This window comes from Entelurus aequoreus, linkage group LG16, assembly GCF_033978785.1.
Source record: "Entelurus aequoreus isolate RoL-2023_Sb linkage group LG16, RoL_Eaeq_v1.1, whole genome shotgun sequence".
NCBI lineage: Eukaryota > Metazoa > Chordata > Actinopteri > Syngnathiformes > Syngnathidae > Entelurus > Entelurus aequoreus.
In genome coordinates, this window is record NC_084746.1 from 52,145,898 (window position 1) to 52,172,042 (window position 26,145).

Consider the following 26,145-nt stretch of genomic DNA (forward strand, 5'->3'; position numbering starts at 1 on the left):
GCTACTCATCAGTTACTCAGTACTTGAGTAGTTTTTTAACAACATACTTTTTACTTTTACTCAAGTAAATATTTGGGGGACTACTCCTTACTTTTACTTGAGTAATACATCTCTAAAGTAACAGTACTCTTACTTGAGTACAATTTCTGGCTACTGTACCCACCTCTGGTCACGACACACTGAATTATTGGTATTGACGATTTATGACGCGTTTTTGCAGGAGGTCCTAAAAACAACATATAGAGGATCTTTGACTGGCTTTTAAACCGTAAAATTAAAGATTTTTGTTATTGTTTTTTTTTTAAAGTAAGAGCTTTAACATAGTAGAGCGCTCCTGTTATACCAGGTGGTTATAGATGTGTCCAAATTTGTGGCCGACAGCTTTAATTTTTAACGGCCTGTGGCATACACTTAACAATTTCTGATTTTATGATTTGACTAACAGGCAGAAATCCTCATATTTCTGAAAATATGTCCCTAGACTACTGCAACGCACTTCTTGTCGGGATCCCCAGCAAGAACATCCACAAGCTGCAATACATACAGAATAGTGATGCTAGGATCCTGATGAGATTGCGGAAATATAACCATATCACACCAACTCTCAAACCCATTCACTGGCTTCCTGTTCCACTCAGGATTGAATACAAAGTCTCCCTACTAACCCACCAGTGCCTCCATGGAAATGCCCCCCTCTACCTCAAAGAACTACTCACCCCCAAATCCTCCACACGACACCTCCGCTCCGGACAGGCTAACCTCCTCCAACCTCCGAGGACAAAGCTACGAACAATGGGAGACCGGGCTTTCTGATCCGCAGCTCCCAGTCTGTGGAACGCTCTCCCTGACCACCTGAGGGCACCACAGACTGTGGATGCTTTTAAAAAAGGCTTAAAAAACCTTCTTTTTTTTTTTTTTTAGATATATGCTTACTAGTCTTTGCTATTTGGCTGTTCTAGTTTTTATTTTTATTCATTTTTTATTATCTTTTTACTTATTTTTTAAACTTATTTTTTAATACACTGTAGCACTTTGAGGTTGTTTACTCAATGTAAAGTGCTTTTTACAAATAAAGTCTATTATTATTATTATTATTATTAAGAGCAATTTTGGATATATAATGGGATACATTACAAAAATCTTCCTATTCAGAAATAATGTTGTCCACATCAATATGTTTTGTTATTAAGCATAAGGAAGTTTTATTTTGTGTGATTCTGTAGCTACATAGTAATGCCAACATTTTTAAAATCAGTAGGATGGAGTGTATTTTCAGTCTAAGGTTTAGAGCCACCTGGTGGCCACTTGTGGCCATTACAGCCCGCATAAAACATGATTTTTCAAGTATAATAAAAAGTGAATGCAGCTCTGTGTTAATTTAAATTACGTCTGTATTTTAAATATAATCAACAAGAATTGGAAGTTAAAGATAAGCTTTTCCACTACATTTCCCATCATGCACTTGTTCCACAGCGCAGGCGCAGACCGACACAAGCCCTGATATCAGAAGCTACTGACCGACTGGGATACCCCTTGGTAAAGTTTATTTCCTATTATGTTTTTTAGTCGCTAAATAAAGCAGCGCTTTTTAAAATAAAACCTATACTTACATATCGTAATTTTAGACGAGCTTTGCTTTCGGCCGAGGGAAGCGATTTTTACGCCAACCGAAGTGTCGCTAATCAGTTAGCTAGCTTGGCCGCTAGCTATAGTTAGCATGTTGTCCCCTTCTTTCAGTGAATAAATTGTATATTTTTAAACCATTTTCGTCACAATATCCTCCTTAAATGTCTATTCATTTGTCGACAAGGAGACATTTTCTGTCACGACGCCGTACAGACATCGAGGAAAGGTAAAAAGGCGAGAGGTTTAGAGAAGGATTGGCTTCAATGTTTATGTTGACGACACTTCCTTTAAAGTGAGTATTATATTAATGATCATTTATTTGGGGACGTTTTCATATTCGCTCAGTCTTAGTTACTTTTAGACTTTACACGTTGTTTTCGTGACTTGATATCACACATAATGGAAACAGTAGACCTTTACCAGCTCATATTTAATCATTAAATAAGGGACAAGCGGAAGGAAATGGATGGAATATAAAATGGCAAAGGTTATGGGATCAAACTATGAGACCAGCGACTATGTAGAAACACGATGTTAATACACAATTACATCATTAATGTTAATATATTTTGTGAGTTCTACAAAGTCAAGAGTAGCACAATGTTTTTTGTGAGTGACATTCTAGTGGTGCTTTTATTTAATGCCCATTTTATTTTCTATCTACCGGTACATAAATAATATTTGCAATAATTTGTCAAATGCAATGTACCATTTTTATGCAGACGACACCATTCCAGCACCCCCGCAACCCCAAAAGAGACAAGCGGTAGAAAATGGATGGATGGATGGACACCATTATTTATTGCTGTTCAACCTCCATCACTCAGGCTTATGAGTTTTTTACAAGCTGCTTTTGATGTCATACAGGCTCGCTTATTTGATCTTAAATTAGTTTTAAAATACAGATAAAAGCAAGCTAATGGTTAGGGTTGCAAAATTCCGGGAATATTCAAAGTTGGAAACTTTCCATGGGAATTAATGGGAAATTAATGTGTACAGCTCTGGTAATGGGTACATTCGCACCCACCTTCACAAATGTACTTCAAAATGTAACAATCAAAATAAATAGGACTTTTTTTGTTTGTTTACTAGGGCATGCATATATAATATGCATTAGTTTGACCATTTAAAATCAACGATAATAAAAAGGAGATGCTTGGAAATAGCATAAAAATGCCCCAAAAACTTGGAAAAACGCGATTCATAGCGTTACTTTTTGGTGTAACCATCATGAGCGTCTGTTCAGGTATATTTCTTTTATAATTTGATAAATCATCATATTTATGTATTACTAAATATAAATAGGTATTTGATCAATCTTTAAGCTGTGTGTATTTGATTTCAGTTTGCTTTTGACATCTTATTTAGAATTGTAGTTGAAACCTTGTGTTGTGCTCATGATGGCGTAACCAAACTAGATTTCATTTAATGATCTTATTTTGAATATTTATTCCCTTTTTAACGCTTACTATATTTAAATATTCATTTATAAACATTGAATACATTTCAAATATCAATAAAATGCAATTGCCTTCATCTTATCGGGTAATGTTTAGTTACACCAAGTCATGAACGTAACACTAAGCTTCATCACTTTGACTTGTAATATCTCTAATTCTGGTGGTGTTTTATGCTTTTTTCTTTTTGGAACATGTACTATACATATAATACAATAAAGTCCCATATAAAATTATGTTTCTAGCAATACTTTAATTTAGCCTTTGAAAGTAACACTCCAATGTCCATCAGTGGAGCTGTACACTAATGGGAATAAACATTGAATGCAACATGCTAGATCTTGCAGCATGATTATTAGCTAAAACAACCTGATTTAATGCAAATTCAGTAGAATTTAAACCCTTTACTGTGCATTCCTCCATCACATGTGCAGTGCATTATTCCATCACATGCACAGATAATTCCCAGCATGCTACACACTACAGCAGGGCTATTGAGGCCACACTAGTATTTGAGCCCAAGGATTTCATCCAGTCAGGTAAGTTTTGATGATATAACTGGGGTAAATATATTTGATCTATGTATTTAAGTTTAATAGAGGTGTAATTGCTTGTTACTGTATGACTGTAGACTACTCCAGCAGACTTCCACTCTAGCTAGCTAGCTGTTCCTGTACTTGTTAAATGATTTTGGGGCCAATATCTATAGCTAGCTAGGTTTATGTACCACCTCAGTTTCATAATGAACCGAAAATATTTCTCCGTTAGCCGTGATGCTAATTATCTCTATGTTAAATCCCATTCATTTATGCCAGGGGTGTCAAACTCAAATAGAGTGGGCCAAAATTTAAAACTGAACAAAGCCGCGGGCCAAGGTTGAACAAATTAACCTTTTAATAGGGACCCAAACAAGTTTTGCATTGAATGTTGAACAAGCAAGGCTTGTATAACTTTATAGTGACATGCAAAATCCAGTTTCAAATAATTATAATAATAATATTTAAAAAATATCAATGGCATATCAAATACAATTTAAATAAAAATGTAATGCCTCTTTTCTATTTGCAGCCTTCTGAGGGAAATATCAACATTAACTTTTTCCACAGGCTAATAAATTTGAAAATAAAATAACAATGAATAAACCAACCATTCAGGACTTTAAACTGCTCAGTTTGCAACACACCGATCTAATCTGATGTGCCCAAGCCTGATACCTGCCATCTTTTCTTGGATGCAAGTTCATTAATGTCGGGGCTCAGGCTTTGAGCTGAGACAACCTTCATTATCGAACGAAGGTGTTCATCAGTCATTGTTTCTCGTAGTCCACCCGGACCACAGTCTTGGGGGCAGTGCTAAGGCACTGCTTTTAGCGTCCTATACGAGCTGTCGTCACGTCCGCTTTTCATCCATTCTAACGTGCCGGCCCAGTCACAAGATATGTGCGGCTTCTGTACACACACACACGTGAATGCAACGCTGAGGGTGGCCGTATAAACAACTTTAACACTGTTAGAAATATACGCCACACTGTGAATCCACACCAAACAAGAATGACAAACACATTTCGGGAGAACATCCGCACCGTAACACAACATAAACACAACAGACCAAATACCCAGAACCCCTTGCAGCACTAACTCTTCCGGGACGCTACAATATACTCTGAACTACTTCCATTTCGAGCCTTCCATTCTATCCTGAGGGACAGACAGCGAGAGAGGTTTGCACAGTGCCTGTGTTTTTAAAAGGTGTAAATCTCTATTGTTTTACAGTTCTCTTTTACGCATTTTTAAAATGTACGTCTTAACTTATTACTTTTCTGAAATTGCTCTGTGACATGTGCTGTTGACCTCTTGGCCAGGTCACCCTTGTAAAAGAGATCTTGATCTCAATGGGTTTCTTATCTGGTTAAATAAAGGTTGTATAATGTTGATTTCATAATCTCCTAAAAGTCGATTTACTCGGTATTAAAGGAATATTTGTGGGATTTTTTCTAAAATTTCCAATCAAAACAGATAAAGCAACAACTAAAGTCTTTAAAAGTTGGTACTTACAGTATATTTAGAGGTTTATAATTCACAATTCAGTTAATATGAAGGCAAAATGAGCACACGGTGGACCACTATATTAGCCATTATTACCAGCATTTCCCCACCTGCAGGTGTGATGGCGAGCAGACGTTTCTGCTTGCTGACTCGGCCCGCGTGATCGAGCCAGGCCCGGTCCAGCCACCATCATGACCGAGTGCTTCCTGCCTCCCAGCAGCAGCCCCGCCGAGCAGCGGCGAGCCGAGCACTCGGGCAGCGTGAACCGCACTCCCAGCTCGGAGGAGATCAGCCCCACTAAGTTTCCGGGCTTGTATCGCACCGGCGACCCGTCGCCGCCACATGACGGACTCCACCATGAGACGCCGGACGCTTATGTCTCCGACGACGACAAGGAGCATAGCAAGAAGAAAAACAAGTTCAAGAAGAAGGAGAAGCGCAGTAAGTGTTTGTGCAAACACCTCTTAATTGGAAAGAAAAAAACTAACCTTTATTGTGTAAATATATGCATTATATACTTTGTGAACGCCTACATGATATAAGTGTATTGGAAACAACTCTCAGTGGAATGTAGTACAGTTCTACAAACACAATAAGACATTATTAACTCAAAAGGCAGACATCTCTGCATTTTGACCTATTTAGAGTGGTGTGCCTAATATGAGCAGTGGGGTGATTATGTTGTGTAACTTCAACGCAACTTAGCATCTACTTTCTGTAAAAATAAATAAAAACAGGAAGAATGTGCATCTCAAGAAGGAACTATGTGTTACTCTGGTAACCCATGGTGTAAGAACAGTGCCTAGGTATTGTCATTGTGGTGGGTTCCTGTAAAAATGCTTATGGTCAGTTTTAGGATGTACTGCCCCATCATATTGCATCAACGCAGCCGGCATGATTTTTTTTTCTCCCTATCAAACACTTCATTGTGGTCTACATAACATCTACTGTAATGGTGGCGCTTTGGTCAAAATTTAGCATACTGTAGATTTTGTTTTACAGACAATTTTCAAGCCACTTTCTGACCACCTCTTCAGGATGCGCTGTTTTGTGGGCCGTCTTGTTTACTGCCTCCACTTAGACTGTGTCCACTCCCCGCTCTTTTTGTTGTAGTTTTTTCAGCGCTTCCATAGTAAGTCTACTGACAGAAATAAGTTTGAATTATATCCTACCTACTTTGTATTAAAAATGGCAACAGCAGAGGATGCGTGTGCATGTACGACCTAGTCTGCCCCACAACAAGAGCATAGAGAAAAAGAACAAGCTTATTGTCTACAGCGCAGACTACAATAGTGGACACGCACTAGTAGGGGTGTAACGGTACACAAAAATTTCGGTTCCGTATGTACCTCGGTTTAGAGGTCATGGTTCGGTTCATTTTCGGTGCAGTAAGAAAACAACAAAATATAAATTTTTTTGGTTATTTATTTACCAAATTTGTAAACAATGGCTTTATCCTTTTAACATGGGGAACACTATAATAATTCTGCCCACGTTAATCAACATTAAACTGCTTCAAATTGGTGCTCAGATGAAATAAAATGACAAAACTTTTCTTCTACATATAAAAAGTGCAACATTAAACAGTTTAAAGTCAACTCATCATGCTTAATGTATTGCAGCATTTGGGAAGCCTGTAGTTGATTTATTATGTAAATGTTATAATTTTATCAACATGTGATTGCAGGGACCCTGCCATTCAAAACTAGGCTGCTGCATTACTAATGATTCATGTAACTATATCTGAAAAAATGGTACAATAGCAATAGGAGAGACTATTCATCCCTGAACACCATGGAGTTCATGTGGGATTAATGATGCACTTACATTATTATATCAACTATCAGAGACAGAAACTCTTCATTTAAGATAATGTCTTTTTTTGCTGCTTCATCACAGCTCAATCAACACATAAAAAGGTAAGGTGAAATAACAGACAGACAGGGCTTTGCTGTCCGTAACACACACGCACACACACCGCAAAATTAGCTAACGTTACGCTAAAAGCGAATTAGCCTTCACCTCAAGACAGGACTGCGAGCGAGCTGAGCTGCCTTTTATATTTCTAGAAGGTCAACGGGCTCATAGTGATGTTACTAGTAGTTGACTGGGAGGTGTTTATTATCATTTGGGGAGAGTCCGCTGCCTGATGCTTACCTGCTAAACGCTAAGCACTGATTACATGCACTCTGAATACGCACTGCTGATTGGCTGTTACCGCTCTTATTTGTAACCAATCAGATGGTTGTGTGGGTGGGACAATGCTGGGTGCTGTGTAGAGTACTGACAGAAACAGAGGCAGAAAGAAGCGGAGGCGGCTATTTAATATGTCCGTGTGGAAACTCGTTCGGTACACCTCCGAACCGAACCGGAACCCCCGAACCGGAACCCCCGTACCGAAACGGTTCAATACAAATACACGTACCGTTACACTCTGGATACAATTATACCATATAAAGATAATCCGCTCACGGTTTTCCCAATCTGTGATGTCACCATTCCAATCAGTTTTTGGGGGGAAATAGAAAGGAAGGCAAGATTATTTTATAAATATCTCCGCAATGCCTTTATGGTTTGGTTTGAAATTTTCGGGACTTACGCAGATCCCAAATACACAACAGCAGGTACCAATAGGTTAAAAAAAAGTTGGTTTTGCATAATAGGAATATTTTAAAGTATAATTATTATGTACCATTATCACTTGGCTAAACATGTTACATACTAGAGATGGACTGATATGTTGTTTTTTTTAGGGCTAGTGAAGTGAATTATATTTATATAGCGCTTTTCTCTAGTGACTCAAAGCGCTTTTACATAGTGAAACCCAATATCTAAGTTACATTTTTAAACCAGTGTGGGTGGCACTGGGAGCAGGTGGGTGAAGTGTCTTGCCCAAAAACAGTGACTAGGTTGGCAGAAGCGGGGATCGAACCTGGAACCCACAAGTTGCTGGCAGGGCCACTCTACCAACCAAGCTATGCCGCCCCACCTAATATTGATTATTAGTAGTCAAGGAAGCCGATAACCGATATTTGGAGTCGATATTAATTTGCAGTAAAAGTTATTTGAACATGAGTAGTATACTTCAGTAAACAAGGCTTTTAAGCAATGCTTTTTTTTTTACATCATTTTTTAGGAAACATCTAAACAATATGTTTATTATGGCGCTAATGTTGTGTTTAATTTAGCACCAAACAACATCAGGGGATTTCACAAACACTTTTATGTGTGTCTAATGCTGTAGGTACGAGGAGCATCAACATTTGTATTTCAAAATATGGGAAATCTCCAGGAAAATTGGTAAAAAAATGGGATTTCTTGACATGTACTCAGTTTTGTACAGTTTTATATCATCGGCAAAAAAAATTAAATTTTGAAAGGTAAGCATAACAGACCAACACTGCATGTGGGTGGTGGGGTATTGCAGTGAAGAAAGCCAACTTTTCTCAACGGGCTGGTGCATAAGCAGTGTTTATAACTATCTACTTTACTTTTTTTTTTTTAAATACTTGTATCATAAATGTATATATTTTATCTGCTGATGTAGTTCTGTTGTAGCTCTAAAATAAAAACAATAAAAAACTGCTATATAATACTGATAAAAAGAGCCCGATACCGATACACGTCAAAATCCGTCGATCTCTATTACATACATACCGATAACAAGTCAGTAGCAGGCATGCTAACCACTAAACTAGCCTTGAACAACACCAATGAATAAGTGCTTAGTTAAGTAAGATGGAAACAGGTTACAGCAGAAGGTAAGCAGTTACGGTCTCTAAAGGGTGTCCAAATTTCGCCTGCAATTGTAATATTTATAACGATGGCGACTTGTCCAGGGTGTACCCCGCTTTCCGCCTGTGTGCAGCTGGGATAGGCTTCAGCAATCCCCCGCGACCCCGGTAGTAAATGGATGGATGGATAATGATATATGATTTAATATTTTTATTTAATATTTTTATTTTCTCAAAATATTTTTTCTTTTTTGTTGTTTTTGTTAATATTTACAAACTCTTAATAATTCCCTGGACACACGAGGAGGGCAAAAAGAAAATTATTTAGAATAGTAGTTTTTGCTTTTGTTTAGTTATTTTGTACGATAGACGTTGTTTTGATCAAACAATTGTAATTGAAATAAGGAACAAGTTTAAATATTGTTAAACTGTCAATAGCACTCACCTTAAATAAATAGATAAGTTTACAGGTGACACACGTGATCAGTATCGGCCAATCTCACTAATGGATGATGGGCATCGACAGCATAAAACCCTGATCAGACCATCGGTAATCACTTATTGTCTTGAAATGTTTTATACATGATCTTTGTTTTGCAGAATAGTGCAAGGTGCAGCTGGAGTTGATGCTAAATTGGTGGCTGACCTCTTTTTTTCAATTCCCCTCCTCCCCTGATATCTTCCTTCCCTCGCACATCTCCCTTTTCTGTTTCTCTTCCGCCGCTGCCATGTTCTCCTGATAAAGGAGGACCAACTAACAACACCTATCTCTCTCTCGGCCAGCGGAGGGCTACGCCGCCTTCCAAGAGGACAGCTCAGCGGACGAGGCGGAGAGCCCGTCCAAGATGAAGCGTTCCAAGGGCATCCATGTGTTCAAGAAGCCCAGCTTCTCCAAGAAGAAGGAGAAGGACTTCAAGGTGAAGGAGAAGGAGAAGGAGAAGGGCCCCAAGGAGGCCAAGGACAAGAAGTCTAAGGACCTCACGGCCGCTGACGTGGTCAAGCAGTGGAAGGAAAAGAAGAAGAAGAAGAAGCCTGTTGCTGTCACTGAGGCCGAGCCGGTCCCAGTTGAGGTCCCCACCTTCAGGCCAATCTTTGGCGCCCCTTTGGCGGAGGCGGTGAAGCGGACCGCCCTGTACGACGGCATCCAGCTGCCGGCCATCTTCAGAGAGTGTGTGGACTACATTGAGAACTACGGCATGAAGTGTGAGGGCATCTACAGGGTCTCAGGTATATCAGCCTTTTTAATAGATACTGTCAATGAGTTACTTTTAGAGATGTCCGATAATGGCTTTTTTGCCGATATCCAATATTCCGATATTGTCCAACTCTTAATTACAGATTCCGATATAAACCGATACCGATATATACAGTCGTGGAATTAACACATTATTATGCCTCATTTTGTTGTGATGCCCCGCTGGATGCATTAAACAATGTAACAAGGTTTTCCAAAACAAATATACTCAAGTTATGGGAAAAAAATGCCAACTCTCCCTGAGAGAGCATGAAAAGGTTGGGGTGGGGGATGGGGGTATATTGTAGCGTCCCGGAAGAATTAGTGCTGCAAGGGATTCTGGGTATTTGTTCTGTTGTGTTTATGTTGTGTTACGGTGCGGATATTCTCCCGAAATGTGTTTGTCATTCTTGTTTGGTGTGGGTTCACAGTGTGGCGCATATTTGTAACAGTGTTAAAGTTGTTTATACGTCCACCCTCAGTGTGACCTGTATGGCTGTTGACCAAGTATGCATTGCATTCACTTGTGTGTGTGTGTGAAAAGCCATAGATGTTATGTGACTGGGCCGGTCTGCAAAGGCAGTGCCTTTAAGGTTTTTTGGCGCTCTGTACTTCTCCTTACGTCCGTGTACACAGCGGCGTTTTAAAAAGTCAGTAATTTTACTTTTTGAAACCGATACCGATAATTTTGAAACCGATACCGATAACTTCCGATATTACATTTTAAAGCATTTATCGGCCTAGAATATCGGCAGTCCGATATTATCGGACATCTGTAGTTACTTTATTTTAATATTTTAATACTAGACTCTATCTATAAATGTTCTGAACTCCTGCTTCCCTGCCAGTGCGGAGGTGTGCATGGATGTAGCTCAGGTTTGCATAGCTTTCAGCAAGTTAGTTGAGTCGATCAACAGATCCTCTGCTGTTTGTAGCTAAGTAGTGCACTCTGTTTTGCCTCCATTGCTTCAAACACAAATAATGAACAATTAATTTAACGCAGAATTTTTAACAATGAACCAATTACTCTGCCTAGTTCTAGAGAGGTCATAGTTTATATTATAGCTAATATTCCCTTCCTCCCTTAGGTATGAAGTCCAAGGTGGACGAGCTGAAGGCAGCGTACGACCGCGAGGAGTGTCCCTGTCTGGAGGAGTACGATCCCCACACGGTGGCCAGCCTCCTCAAACAATACCTGCGCGAGCTCCCCGAGAATCTGCTGGGCCGCGACCAGGCCCAACGCTTCGAGGACGTGTGCGGGCGCCAGGCAGAGGCCGACAAGGTGACGGAGTTTCAGAGGCTCCTGGCCGAAGTGACGCCCAATAGCCGGCTCCTCCTTGGCTGGCTGGTCACACACATGGACCACGTCATAGCCAGGGAGGCTGACACCAAGATGAACATCCAAAACATCTCCATTGTCCTCAACCCTACAATACAGGTGAGTCGCTGTAACCTCAAGAAAGTTTTGCACAGCAACAAAGATTTTAGTGGGTCAGTGTTAATCCTTGAAGCTGTGGCCTACTTGAAAGTAGCTCATTTATTCCCACATGGGACATCTTCCTCTCTGCTGCAGTTACTGTCAACCGAGCGCAGCATTTAAGGTCCCACATGTCATTTTCCTTTTTTCATTTTAAATATGGATCCCACAATAGTGTATTGGAATTGTGTTGTACAAAATCAAAGATAGCTTAAAAGTGCTTTTCGTAAGCCCGACTGGAAAGGCGCCGTTTCCGTTGACCTCATTAGCTTTAATACTGATAAGTTTTGTATAAATTGTTTTGAAGAATAAATATTTGGGGTTTTGGCACCAGCCGCTTGACTAAATTTAACCAATCTTAGTCTATGAGCATGAACTGATGAAGCCTACTCGGATGAGAGGCGAAACGTCTTCTAAGACAAACCAAACAGTCCAGTTGCGATCGATTGAATGCCCTGAGATGACAATGACCTGGATGAATGAGAACATTCATAGACAATACTAATAAGCTGTGTTTGTTTCAGATAAAGTGTCTCTCTCCAAATGGCACCATTATGTGCTTTAACTACAAAAATATGAGTTAAAGGAGTAGAACAGGACACAAACAGTAGCAAATAGCAACTGTACATGCTAACATTACACTTACATTTTAACATGCTCATAATACATTGTATCTATTAAAACAATTTTCAAGACACTGAATAAGAAGCCACAAAGGAAACACAGCAGTCAAACAATCAACATTAAATTTACTAAACATTAAAAGCAATTATATATATATATATATCTATTTATATTCCTGTTAAAATGTCCGACTAGGAACTCGCAAATTCCTACTTTCCAGTACAACTACAACGCACCATGAGTTCCACAGGATGTGGGCAGCGTTGGAAAGGGCTTTGTCACTCTGTTAAAGTGCATTTGCTGACTTGATTATGAGCGAGTGGAGGTTCTGAAAGACGGGTGATTTGGTCATAGGATATGGTATGTGTAAGGAGGCGAGCGGCACCGTTTGGTATGTATCGGAGTTTCAGTGTTTTGAAGCATCTGTGCCATCAAGAATGCTATTGCAGTAGTCATTTCTAGATGTGATGAAGGCGTGCTTAAGTTTAGAAGAGAGAGGAACAAATTCTGATGTTATTTTTTTCGATTAAATAATGCGGTCTGTGTTATTTGTTTGTGTGGTTTAAATTCGAGGTTAGAGTCAAAGTAAACACCAAGGTTACGGTGAATGGAGAGAGGGCATCGTTAATGATTTAAAGAAAAATTGTGGGTGGATTTAATTATGTTTTTTGGGCCAATTATGATTAGGTCTGATTTATTGCAGTAAAGTCTAAGGAACCTTTGTTCGATTTCTGTTAGTGAGTGATGGGGCAGTGGGTATAAGAGTTTGTAGACGTGGCAATGTAGAGCTGTATCTCATCAGCACAGCAATGACCATGAAGTCCACAGCGACGGCTAATTCTTCCGAACAAGGGGGCCGAGCACCAAACCGTGGGGGAGGCCTTTTAACAGGGGATAAATTGAAGATGAGCAGTTATTGATGTGGATGAACTGTTGCCTGTTTGTGAGATATTACTTGAACCAGGACAGGACGGAGCAGGTGATGTTGATGGTGTCCTTGAGGCAGGAGAGGAGAATGACGTGACTGATGGTGTCGAACGCTGCAGTGAGGTCCACAAGTACAAGTTGAGGTGACCACAATTTGAGGAGTGGAGGAGGGTTTTTTTTTTTAGAAAAGCTGTTTCTGTGCTGTGTAGTTTTAGAAAATCAGATTGAACGGGTTCTAACAGGCTGTTGGCTTTGAGTTGGGTGGCCACTACACGTTTAAGTACTTTTGACAGAAAGAGAAGATTAGAGATGGGCCGGAAGTTTGTAAGGTTGTTAGGGTCAAGACCGTGTTTTTTGACAATGGGCGTGATAGCTGCCAGCTTGAGAGACTGCGGGATCGTACCAGAGGTGAGTGAAGAGTTAATGATTGTTTTGATCAGTGGAGAGATAATAGGGAAACAGGTTTTGTGAATAAAGAGGGGATGAGGTCCAAAGAACATATTGGGGTTTTAGTCCTTGAGAGGTGCAATGCTTGGTTAGCACTGGCGAAAAACTCAAATATCAAACTTACAATTCCTACGTTTGTAACTGACTGATAGATGGTTGGCAGTAATTCAAAATGTGTAGCGAAGCCTTTTTTGCGGTGGATTTTCCCCAAAGTGTTTGATGCATAAATTGGTTGAGCTCATCTTGCTAGGGGCGGGTCAAAGGCATTATTTCCATGAAGGAAGTGGTTTTTACTGTTAGAACATCTTTAATAAGTCACTTTTGCATTTTTCTAAGAATAGTACAACACAAGACAAGGCATATTTTTAATGATCTCCTTTTATTTTCATTACAGATCGGAAATCGGGTTCTCTACATGTTCTTCACGCATGTGAAGGACCTGTTTGGGGATGTTGTTCTGAGGCAGGTAGTGAGGCCCCTTCGCTGGTCCAACATGGCTACCATGCCGGCGCTGCCCGAGACTCAAGACAGCATCAAAGAGGAGATCAGGAGACAGGTGACTGAAGACATGGGTCAAACATTAACACCATAATACGGCACAGCGAATCATAGAAAAGTTGGATGTTTGTTGGAAAATGTTTGTTTGAGCCAATGAAATGTCACTCTGAACACGCTAGGAGTTCCTGCTAAACTGCCTGCACAGAGACCTTCAAGCGGGTGTGAAGGACTTGTCCAAAGAGGAGCGTCTCTGGGAGGTCCAGAGAATCCTCACCGCTCTCAAACGCAAGCTGAGAGAGGCCAAGCGTCAAGTAAGTCGGACGGCCAATCGACACGATCCTCTCACATTGTGATGCTTAGTTTGAATTTCCTGTCTCTTACCCTGTGCCACGCCAGGAGTGTGAAAGTAAAATAGCTCAGGAGATTGCCAGCCTCTCCAAGGAGGACGTTTCAAAAGAGGAAATGACTGAAAACGAAGAGGAAGTGGTCAACCTCCTTTTGGCGCAGGTGATACATTTCTTAACATTCTTAAATGACTTTGTAAATCAGGGGTGTCAAACTCATTTTAGCTCAGGGGCCGCATGAAGGGAAATCTATTTCCACGCGGGCCGGACGGCTAAAATCATGGCATTAAACTTAAAAATAAAGACAACTTTAGATTGTTTTCTTTTTCTTACTTTGGCCAAAAGTAGAATAAGCTCATTCTGATAATTTACATATTATAAATAATCGCCTAAGCAAAACACTTCAAGTTAGTTGAAAATTCTGAGGAAAAAATTCATGCGGTTTCAAAAATACCATGAAGAACACAATGAACTCTTTGTCTGTGTTTTCATAAAGCCATTTAAATTAAACACTTTCTGTTTAGGATTCTCATGTTGGCAGTTCACCATTAAAAATGTTTGGAAAAGCAATCGAGTGTTTCCTCAAACCGCCGCATTGTGCTGCCACAACACATTCATTTATCACCATTCAAATATTACACTTATAGTATAAACAAAACAATTATCAAAATGACATCATAGCCGAAATCAAGGTAATATAACTACAAACTTAACCAATGTGAAAATAGTAGATTTTAGCATAAAATAGAACAAACACAACAAATGTAGAAAGACACATTTTTATAATGGCGTTCACTAGTTCAGGTGCGCATTCAACCAATTGCAAGCGCTGCATGGAACTCCTATCTAAAAAGATGATGCTCAAGTTAACGTAAGTCTTTGCATCTTATCGTTTCGTTATTTTAACCGTTGAGTGGATAATTAACAATGAAAGAAGGTATTGAGGGTCGATACTGCCGCCATCTGCTGCCAGCCTCAACAGGAGCAGCTGATTCCTTGCACATGCGCTGATTGGAGAAGCAGCTGCCAATCAAGAGGGCGCTTAAAGTCAGCTGACACGGCAGCTTTAAACAGTGTGACGTGGGTTACACTTGAATTGCTATTGCGACATCCAGTGGACACATTTAGAACAGCAGTTTCTTTCATAAAAAATGCAGCTAATTTTTATATTTAGCAAACTGATCTTATGGGCCGGATTAAAACTGTTCGTGGGCCTGATACGGCCTTCAGGCTGTACGTTGGACACCCCTGGTGGAAATTGTTTAATTTTAGATCTCAAAATTCCCGAATAATTTTAAATGTTTCATTGTTTAGACAGTGTGTAATAAATGTATACAGATTGAATACATATGCTATAAAAAATACATCATATAAAATACTTGTCTTTATTAGGACATTTTGTAATATAATATATTTCATAGATAATATAAATATGATACATACATTATATCAATATACATCCATCCATCCATTTTCTACCGCTTGTCCCTTTCGGGGTCGCGGGGTTTGCTGGAGCCTATCTCAGCTGCATTCGGGCGGAAGGCGGGGTACACCCTGACAAGTCGCCACCTCATCGCAGGGCCAACACAGATAGACAGACAACATTCACAGTGTTGCCAATCAACCTATCCCCAGGTGCATGTCAATAAATGTCCACATACAGGTGCATCTGAATACATTTGAATATCCTTTAAAAATGTACTGTTTTCAGAAGTTCAATTAAAAAAAGGAATCTTTTTTATTGTGTAGATCGGCAACGCAGAGTGAAATATTTCAAGACTGTATTTCAAAATGTTTTGCTAATTCTGTTGATTATAGTTCCTTTTAAAAATAATTTAAATGAAGTTTTAACGAACAAAACTCAGTAGAGTGTTCCCTCGCTACTTTGCGGTTAACTAACTTGGTCTCAGTGCATCACATATTTTGAAGTACCACTGAGTACTTATTTAAGCTTTTATGTTAAAACAATGTATGTTTTAGAGTTTATGAAGTGTTCTAAGTAGTGATGTGCCGATCCCGATCATGGAATGGGATCAGTGGCAGGAATTTTTATTTTTTAACCGATGAGCTGCTGAGTCCAGCCGATCTTTATAACAGCTTTATCCCAGTGTTTACATGTCTAAAGATTGTATAAAATATTCCTTCAAAAGGGATGCACCCTAAGGGAGACACAATTACATTCCTATATTACTTGTACGCGTGCAGGAGTTACATGAATTCCAAGAGGGTGCGTGCGTTTCTTGCCAGATCACTGACTAGAATTTGAGAGCAAGCTGCAACAAACGCGTTGTTTATCTACAGTGTGAAACCGCTTCTAAGATATTAATCCTTAACACCATGGCAGAAAATAAACTAATTATCATCACAGCAGAACTAGAGAAGGGCTTCTTAACTATTTTGACCTCAGAGCCCAACTTTTCCACTACAGAGGGGCCGGAACCCACTCAAACATGAACACTGAATTAGTAATCTTTCTCTTGATTTTATTCATATTACCTTCTTACAGTTTACAACTAGAGATGTCCGATAATATCGATATATGCGTTAAAATGTAATATCGGAAATTATCGGTATCGTTTTTTTTATTATCGGTATCGTTTTTTGTTTTGTTTTGTTTTTTTTATTAAATCAACATAGAAAACACAAGATACACTTACAATTAGTGCACTAACACAAAAAACCTCCCTCCCCCATTTACACTCATTCACACAAAAGGGTTGTTTCTTTCTGTTATTAATATTCTGGTTCCTACATTATATATCAATATATATCAATACAGTCTGCAAGGGATACAGTCCGTAAGCACACATGATTGTGCGTGCTGCTGCTCCACTAATAGTACTAACCTTTAACAGTTAATTTTACTAATTTTCATTCATTACTAGTTTCTATGTAACTGTTTTTATATTGTTGTACTTTCTTTTTTATTCAAGAAAATGTTTTTAATTTATCTTATTTTACAAATTTTTTTAAAAAGTACCTTATCTTCACCATACCTGGTTGTCCAAATTAGGCATAATAATGTGTTAATTCCACGACTGTATATATCGGTTGATATCGGTATCGGTAATTAAAGAGTTGGACTATATCGGAATATCGGATATCAGCAAAAAGCCATTATCGGACATCCCTATTTACAACCTTGTCAAATGATATAAAACAATGTGTTAATCACAAAGATTATTACTTATTCAACAAATAAACCTTAGGCTTATGTCAGGCTAATTCAAAAAATAAGTACTAACCAAATATACTGGGAATAAAAGGGACTTGCAAAACAACTGATGAAAAATAAATGTACTTACAATTATGTTGTGCTAAAAAAAATGAACTTAAAGTATATTGAATATGTTCCTCAACTCAACTGTCAAAAAAATTAAAGTGCAAATTAAAATACAGCTCCACCATTTTAATCATAATTTTTGTGCTAAAGAAACTTCTCTGACTTTTTTTTCCCCCCGGACTTCTGTTTGTATTAGATTGTCAGTACTGCCACAAGTGGTGGAAAAAGTACCACTGCTCACACACAAATCTCACCAAATCTGAAAAATTACTGTTATGTTTGATAATGTTTTCAATTAGTTTACAATAGAGAGTATTTTGCTGTATTTAGTTAGTTTAACCATTTAGTTTTCCAATGTGAAAGGGCAGTGAATTAATTTGTATACTTCATTTTGGCCCACTGATTTTCCTTTACGACTTTGTACTTTTTTTCCGTATGGATATGAAATAGTCTTAAATTATATTCAATATGGTCTTAAAAAAGTCTTAATGAGTTTTAAATTTAACTTGTTGAAACCTGCAGAGACCCTGATTAGGGATGTCACAGCACGAAAATTTCTTATCACAGTTATTGTTACCAAAATGATCACGGTTATCATTATTACCGCTGTATTTTTAAATGTGGTTAAAATCTTCAAAAACTACTTATACTGAAATATTTTAAACTATTTTTAATTTTTTTTAAAGATACAACACATTCAAAATGATTTTCTCTGTGGAAGAAAAAATATTGTAGATGAGAACACTGTTTCATGTACCTCAAGTAAAATATTGAATTTGCATATGAAAGAAACACAAGCATTAAAAACAAAGTAATATGGAAGAAACAAAATAATAACAAATAAAAACAAATAAATGTGAAAATTGTATAAGATTGCACCACATGGACATAAAAGACTTAACAATTAAAACAAATGTAAGAATTATGCAAGATGACACCTGATGGTCATGAGATGTAACTGCACTTTTTGTCCATATAAATAAAAATAGTGTTCATATATGAGATCTCGTCTTTTACATAGGGCTGCACGATTCTGGCCAAAATAATAATCACGATCATTATTCACGATTATTCATTATGTTATGTAAGGGGGTGGGGGGTGAGCGCGACGCCAGATCCTGTAATTTGTAATATCTCAGAAAAAGGCTGTAGATTAACGTTATCCAGATATTTAAAGACCAATAATTGTGTTTTTGTTAATTAATAGTATCATCGTGTCAGCTTTTTCTCATTACATGATGCCTTTAGCTCAATTTTTACATTTTGATATAGGTATTTTTTTAAGGTATGCACATTTGCATGCACTAAATGTATGAACATGTACATTCTGTATCGGGACAGATCTATTAAGAGTTTGAGCAGAAATATTACGTACAGGAATGAACTATACACCATAAAACATTAACAAAATGCTATGTCAAATGAATGTCTTTTAAAGTAATAACTTTGTGAAATGAAAATAACCCCACAAGTAATGTAAAAACATGTTTACTTTTTGATATCAATATAAAACACAAAGTAGTTTGGCTCATGAAGATAGCAATCTTCGTGCCTCACTGACAACTTATCGTGTTGACATTTCACAGCCTTTGATTAAATGACAAAACATTTGGCCATGGCCACCGAACACACACCTCAACCTCGTGCCCGCCCACCTCAACCTCCTCATGCTCTCTCAGGGAGAGCATGTCCCAAATTCCACGCTGCTGTTTTGAGGCATGTTAAAAAAAGTAATGCACTTTGTGACTTCAATAATAAATATGGCAGTGCCATGTTGGCATTTTTTTCCATAACTTGAGTTGATTTATTTTGTAAAACCTTGTTACATTGTTTAATGCATCCAGCGGGGCATCACAACAAAATTAGGCATAATAATGTGTTAATTCCACCACTGTATATATCGGTATCGGTTGATATCAGTAATTAAGAGTTGGACAATATCGAATATCGGCAAAAAAGCCATTATCGGACATCTCTAATTACTACTATTATTATTAGGAGAATGAGATCCTGACAGAGCAGGAGGAGTTGATCTCTCTGGAGCAAGTCTTACGGCGACAGATCGCAACCGAGAAGGAAGAGATTGAGCGTCTCCGGGCAGAAATCGCAGACATCCAGAGGTAAGATGGCGCTCCCTATTAGACTGGTGGCCATCAGTGAGTGAATCTGAGCGTGTCCCCCTCACACACACACCAGTCGGCAGCAGGGTCGCAGCGAAACAGAGGAGTATTCATCTGAGAGCGAGAGCGAAAGCGAGGATGAGGAGGAGCTGCAGATCATCCTGGAAGACCTGCAGAAACAAAACGAAGAACTGGAGGTACGACGATGCATCCTTTTGTTGCACAATCTACAGTCTGTGTCTGATGTTCCCACTGGTGTCCCGCTATCCCCAAAGAACAAAAACACCCACTTGAACCAGGCCATCCACGAGGAGCAGGAGGCAATCTTGGAGCTGCGCGTCCAGCTGCGCCTCCTGCAGGGCCACAAGCTTCAGCAGGACTCAGCCGTCCAGCCGCCGTCCGAGCAGCAGGCGCAGCCGCCCGCCCAGCCTAGCCCAGAAGCCAGAGGCGGCGAGGAGCAGCAGGCCAAGCGTCCCGTCAACACAGCGCCGACCACCAGCGACAGCACTGCGGCGCCCGCTGCCAAGGCGGCTAAGGATCCTCCAAAGCCGTCACCGAGCAAAGATAAGCGGGACGCAAGTGTGTGAGCCATCATTTCCTTTCTTCCATGAGCCTGTAAGGAGATGCAGGGGTGAAAGATAAGAGAGACATGTGAACCCAATCAAGTTACGATTGACACCGTGCCAAAATCAAGACTAAACAACCGCTTACAACTAAAGCTCTTTCAAAACAAAGATGATTTCAAAGAAAGCTGGTAATATATATATATATACACACACCGTATTTTTCGGAGTATAAGTCGCACCGGCCGAAAATGCATAATAAAGAAGGAAAAAAACATTTAAGTCGCACTGGAGTATAAGTCGCATTTTTGGGGGAAATTTACCGTAATTTCCGGACTATAAGCCGCACCTGACTATAAGCCGCACCAGCTAAATTTAGGGGAAAATACAGATTGCTCCATATATAAGCCGCACCCGACTATAAGCCGCAGGGTTTTGATGTGTAATTAGCGTAGTATATAGGGGTTCCTGCTACCACGGAGGGGATTGTCGGGACAGAGATGACTGTTTGGGAACGCAAAGCGTCCCATTTATTAACAATAAATCTTTCAATCATTCAATCAAACTTTCACATCTTTGACATGGCGAACAGCATTCGTGCAGAGTACAAATAATACAACGCTGCAAAGTAATACAAAGTGCTCGCATGTACGTTATCAAAATAACCAGCCTACCGGTATATGAAAAGTCAGTCTTTAATCATTGTGTCATCGTCTTCCTCCTGCGTACTAAAACCACCGAAATCCTCTTCGTCCGTGTCGGAGAAGAACAGGCCGTAAATAAGCCGCAGGGACCAGAACGAGGGGGGAAAAGTAGCGGCTTATAGTCCGGAAATTACGGTATTTGATAAAACCTAACACCAAGAATAGACATTTGAAAGGCAATTTAAAATGTCTAAAGAATAGTGAACAACAGGCTGAATAAGTGTACGTTATATGAGGCATAAATAACCAACTGCTATGTTAACGTAACATATTATGGTAAGAGTCATTCAAATAACTATAACATATAGAACATGCTATACGTTTACCAAACAATCTGTCACTCCTAATCGCTAAATTTCCCCCAGGGATCAATAAAGTACTTTCTATTATATTGTATTCTATTCTAAATCCGATGAAATCTTATATGTCTAGTCTCTTACGTGAATGAGCTAAATAATATTATTTGATATTTTACGGTAATGTGTTAATAATTTCACACATACCGTATTTTTCTGACTTTAAGTCGCAGTTTTTTTCATAGTTTGGCCGGGAGTGCGGAGCGACTTATGTGTGAAATGATGAACACATTAGCGTAAAATATCCAATAATATTATTGATGTCATTCACGTAAGAGACTAGACGTATAAGATTTCATGGGATTTAGCGATTAGGAGTGACAGATTGTTTGGTAAACGTATAGCATGTTCTATATGTTATAGTTATTTGAATGACTCTTACCATAATATGTTACGTTAACATACCAGTTGGTTATTTATGCCTCATATAACGTACACTTATTCAGCCTGTTTATTTATTTTAAATTGCCTTTCAAATGTCTATTCTTGGTGTTGGCTTTTATCAAATACATTTCCCCAAAAATGCGACTTATACTCCAGTGCGACTTATATATGTTTTTTTCCTTCTTTATTATGCATTTTCAACCGGTGCGACTTATACTCCGAAAAATACGGTAAGTCGCTCCTGAGTCGCACCCCCGGCCAAACTATGAAAAAAACTGCGACTTATAGTCCGAAAAATAGGGTATATAGAAGATGACCACATTTTCATCGCTGCTACCATGCACGGAAACAAACAGCTGGAAGGAGTCTTCTTAGTCTACACTACTTCTTTCTATTATTTCCATGAGAATCTTGTTTTATACCTCTGTTACAAGGTTTTGTTTTTCCATTTCATTTCGCAATCAACTATCAAAGCTGGCAACGTGCTGCTTTGTACATGAAAGCATAATGTATTTTCAGCTATTTTATATCCGATTGACTTGTATTGGCTGGGTTATGCCAGTGCTCTCATCTAGCCTCATGATCTGGCATTAGAATGACATTAATCCTGTGACTGAAACATTTTAGCTCCCTCATATTATTATTGTTGTTGCACACATTTGTGCTTTGAAGAATAAAAATGTTCAAATTAATATTTTTTTGTTTTTTCTCTCTGATTTAAAAGTTGTTGTTTTTAAACCCAACATTACTTGTTACTTACGTGTTTCTATATTTAGTGCTTGCTACTTTCCATGACACATTCTTTGTTTGTCTTTTGTCCAAATATGGTGTTAAAGTGGAATGGCAAAAGTATATAACAAAGGAATAACTTTGCGGGAGCAAATGGTCTTTTAATGACGCAGAAATGAGGGTTGAAGTTATTTTTCATCCACCCAACTTTTTGTCATATTTGCTGTTTCCGAGCTAGGAAAGAGTGTCGAGTTGAACAACATATCCACGGGCTATTCAGGAAGCAGGCACAATTAAAGCATGCGTATTCATTTCTGTTTGCGTTCAGGTGGAACTTAAAGGCTGGAAAAACAACAGAAATTACATTTTGCGGGGCTACATTAAAATATCTGTGCCATTTTAGCTTTAAAAACTAAATTGTGCGCCTTTTTGTCAATTGCGCTCTTATTGTGGAATACTCCACAGGATGTGAGTGTCATGTCTCATGCGGGGGATGTTCTTGCTGATGGTCAGCAACTCCGTCCTGGGTTGGGTTTTTCTCATATTGAAAGAAGAAAAAAAATGAGAGTTGGAAGCATGACGAGACAAAGACACCAAGTGAACATTTGACCAATTATGATTTAGACACGTTTGCAACGCACCATGGCGATAAGGGAGCTCAAAGTGTGCCTTTTGGGGGTAAGTGGCAAGATCCTCTTTTTAACGTTGTCGCTCCATTTTGGAAACATCATTCAGTCGTTAACGAAGTGAATTTTAAAAATGAACCAAAAGCCCGTGAAAACAACTTCAAACTACTTTATTTGTTACAACATTTTATGCCATAAAACGTTTCAAATCTTACATTAGCCGTAAGTTAAGGATTATTTATTTATATAGCACAAGTTGACCTAAAATACACACAACCTAGCTTCATCATTAGCATTCGACAATTTAGTCTTTAGACACAAAATCAGTCGCATTTTTGTATTTATATAAAAAAAACAACCCCAGCACAATAACATTTTTTGTTGGACTATTTCGTAGCCGTCTGACGTTTTTTGACGCATGTGACGTCAGCTGACAACCGCTGAACTTCACTACAATGAGATGTTTCTATTTAAATATGTTGGTGGGGACAAGCGGTAGGAAATGGATGGTTGGGTTAGCGTGTTTAGCTAGGCTACATGAAAGAGACACAATGATTAAAAACATGTGTCAGTATATGGAAGTAGAATTGTCTCACATCAACTTATATATATATCATTATGATATTAATACATATGCATACATTAATAAATATACCAAATAAAAAATACAAATGTGATGTATAAATAAATAAATAATTTGTATAAATAAACGCGTATTTGTAAATATATTTTTCCATCCATTTACTACCGCTTATTCCCTTTGGATATACATATGCTTGATTTTGTATTTGTATTTGTATTGAATGTGCATATGTGGATTGCTTTTTTGCTGTTGTGTCGATGAGACATTCCTCCCACAAACCAGATGCACAAATAAATGTGACCTACACACTCCCCTTAACAACCAGCAGAGGGCACTGCAGCCAGAGCGGTCTGGGTCACAGAGCATTATATGCATATAAAAACCCTGTTTCCATATGAGTTGGGAAATTGTGTTAGATGTAAATATAAACGGAATACAATGATTTGCAAATCCTTTTCAACCCATATTCAATTGAATGCACTACAAAGACAACATATTTGATGTTTAAACTCATAAACTTTATTTTTTTTTTGCAAATAATAATTAACTTAGAATTTCATGGCTGCAACACGTGCCAAAGTAGTTGGGAAAGGGCATGTTCACCACTGTGTTACATGGCCTTTCCTTTTAACAACACTCGGTAAAGGTTTGGGAACTGAGGAGACACATTTTTGAAGCTTCTCAGGTGGAATTCTTTCCCATTCTTGCTTGATGTACAGCTTAAGTTGTTCAACAGTCCGGGGGTCTCCCTTCTGCTATTTTAGGCTTCATAATGCGCCACACATTTTCAATGGGAGACAGGTCTGGACTACAGGCAGGCCAGTCTAGTACCCGCACTCTTTTACTATGAAGCCACGTTGATGTAACACGTGGCTTGGCATTGTCTTGCTGAAATAAGCAGGGGCGTCCATGGTAACGTTGCTTGGATGGCAACATATGTTGCTCCAAAACCTGTATGTACCTTTCAGCATTAATGGCGCCTTCACAGATGTGTAAGTTACCCATGTCTTGGCCACTAATACACCCCCATACCATCACACATGCTGCCTTTTACACTTTGCGCCTATAACAATCCGGATGGTTCTTTTCCTCTTTGGTCCGGAGGACACGACGTCCACAGTTTCCAAAAATAATTTGCAATGTGGACTCGTCAGACCACAGAACACTTTTCCACTTTGTATCAGTCCATCTTAGATGAGCTCAGGCCCAGCGAAGCCGACGGCGTTTCTGGGTGTTGTTGATAAAAGGTTTTTGCCTTGCATAGGAGAGTTTTAACTTGCACTTACAGATGTAGCGACCAACTGTAGTTATGACAGTGGGTTTCTGAAGTGTTCCTGAGCCCATGTGGTGATATCCTTTACACACTGATGTGGCTTGTTGATGCAGTACAGCCTGAGGGATGGAAGGTCACGGGCTTAGCTGCTTACCTGCAGTGATTTCTCCACATTCTCTGAACCCTTTGATGATATTATGGAGCGTAGATGGTGAAATCCCTAAATTCCTTGCAATAGCTGCTTGAGAAAGGTTTTTCTTAAACTGTTCAACAATTTGCTCAGGCATTTGTTGACAAAGTGGTGACCCTCGCCCCATCCTTGTTGGTGAATGACTGAGCATTTCATGGAATCTACTTTTATACCCAATCATGGCACCCACCTGTTCCCAATTAGCCTGCACACCTGTGAGATGTTCCAAATAAGTGTTTGATGAGCATTCCTCAACTTTATCAGTATTTATTGCCACCTTTCCCAACTTCTTTGTCACGTGTTGCTGCCATCAAATTCTAAAGTTAATGATTATTTGCAAAAAAAGTTTTTTTTTATCAGTTTGAACATCAAATATGTTGTCTTTGTAGCATATTCAACTGAATGTGGGTTGAAAATTATTTGCAAATCATTGTATTCCATCTATATTTACATCTAACACCATTTCCCAACTCATATGGAAACGGGGTTTGTAGTCTTTGTATGACTCGGCTGGGGTTTGAACTCACGACCTCACACTCATCTCAGGGCGGACACTCTAACCACAAGGCCACTGAGCGACCTTCTAAATACATTTTTTTTTTACATTAAAAGAGCCCTCTATATAGTACATATATAAATAGTACAGTAATCTATTTATTTATATCTGCACCTTATTGCTCTTTTCTCCTGCACTACAACGAGCTAATGCAACAAAATTCCGTTCTTATCTGTACTGTAAAGTTCACATTTGAATGACAATAAAAGGAAGTCTAAGTCTATATGTGAAACAACACCCACATAGTCACCTCTACACTTGCTTAAGCCAATATAGTAATTCTGCACCATGTATAGTATTGATTTAGTTTTTTAGTTCATTTAGCCTTTTTATGATTAAAAATGCTTATTTTAGGCCAAACCTAT

General features: G+C 38.8%; 2 protein-coding genes across 2 annotated transcripts in view; both read left to right on the forward strand.

The window, feature by feature from the left end:
* Positions 1-1,460: 1,460 nt before the first annotated feature.
* Positions 1,461-21,315, forward strand: ralbp1 (ralA binding protein 1). The gene is made up of 10 exons (XM_062023301.1): positions 1,461-1,536; positions 5,245-5,569; positions 9,646-10,089; positions 11,185-11,534; positions 13,966-14,127; positions 14,249-14,380; positions 14,466-14,576; positions 19,695-19,816; positions 19,893-20,013; positions 20,092-21,315. The coding sequence occupies exons 2-10, from the start codon at positions 5,320-5,322 to the stop codon at positions 20,401-20,403; spliced, it is 2,004 nt and encodes a 667-aa protein (XP_061879285.1). The 5' UTR covers positions 1,461-1,536; positions 5,245-5,319; the 3' UTR covers positions 20,404-21,315.
* A 1,714-nt stretch (positions 21,316-23,029) lies between these two features.
* Positions 23,030-26,145, forward strand: part of rab31 (RAB31, member RAS oncogene family) — a 28,422-nt gene continuing 25,306 nt past the window's right edge. The window contains exon 1 of the mRNA XM_062023302.1: positions 23,030-23,230. Coding sequence (XP_061879286.1) covers positions 23,195-23,230 — 36 coding nt within the window. The 5' untranslated portion in view covers positions 23,030-23,194. The remainder of the gene's footprint in view (positions 23,231-26,145) is intronic.

Excerpts from the sequence above, each read along its gene's own strand:
- ralbp1 (XM_062023301.1), top strand. The coding sequence starts at position 5,320 with ATGACCGAGTGCTTCCTGCCTCCCAGCAGCAGCCCCGCCGAGCAGCGG. Across the intron at positions 11,535-13,965 it reads TCCTCAACCCTACAATACAG|ATCGGAAATCGGGTTCTCTA; the intron begins GTGAGTCGCTGT and ends TTTTCATTACAG. Across the intron at positions 19,817-19,892 it reads GAAATCGCAGACATCCAGAG|TCGGCAGCAGGGTCGCAGCG; the intron begins GTAAGATGGCGC and ends CACACACACCAG.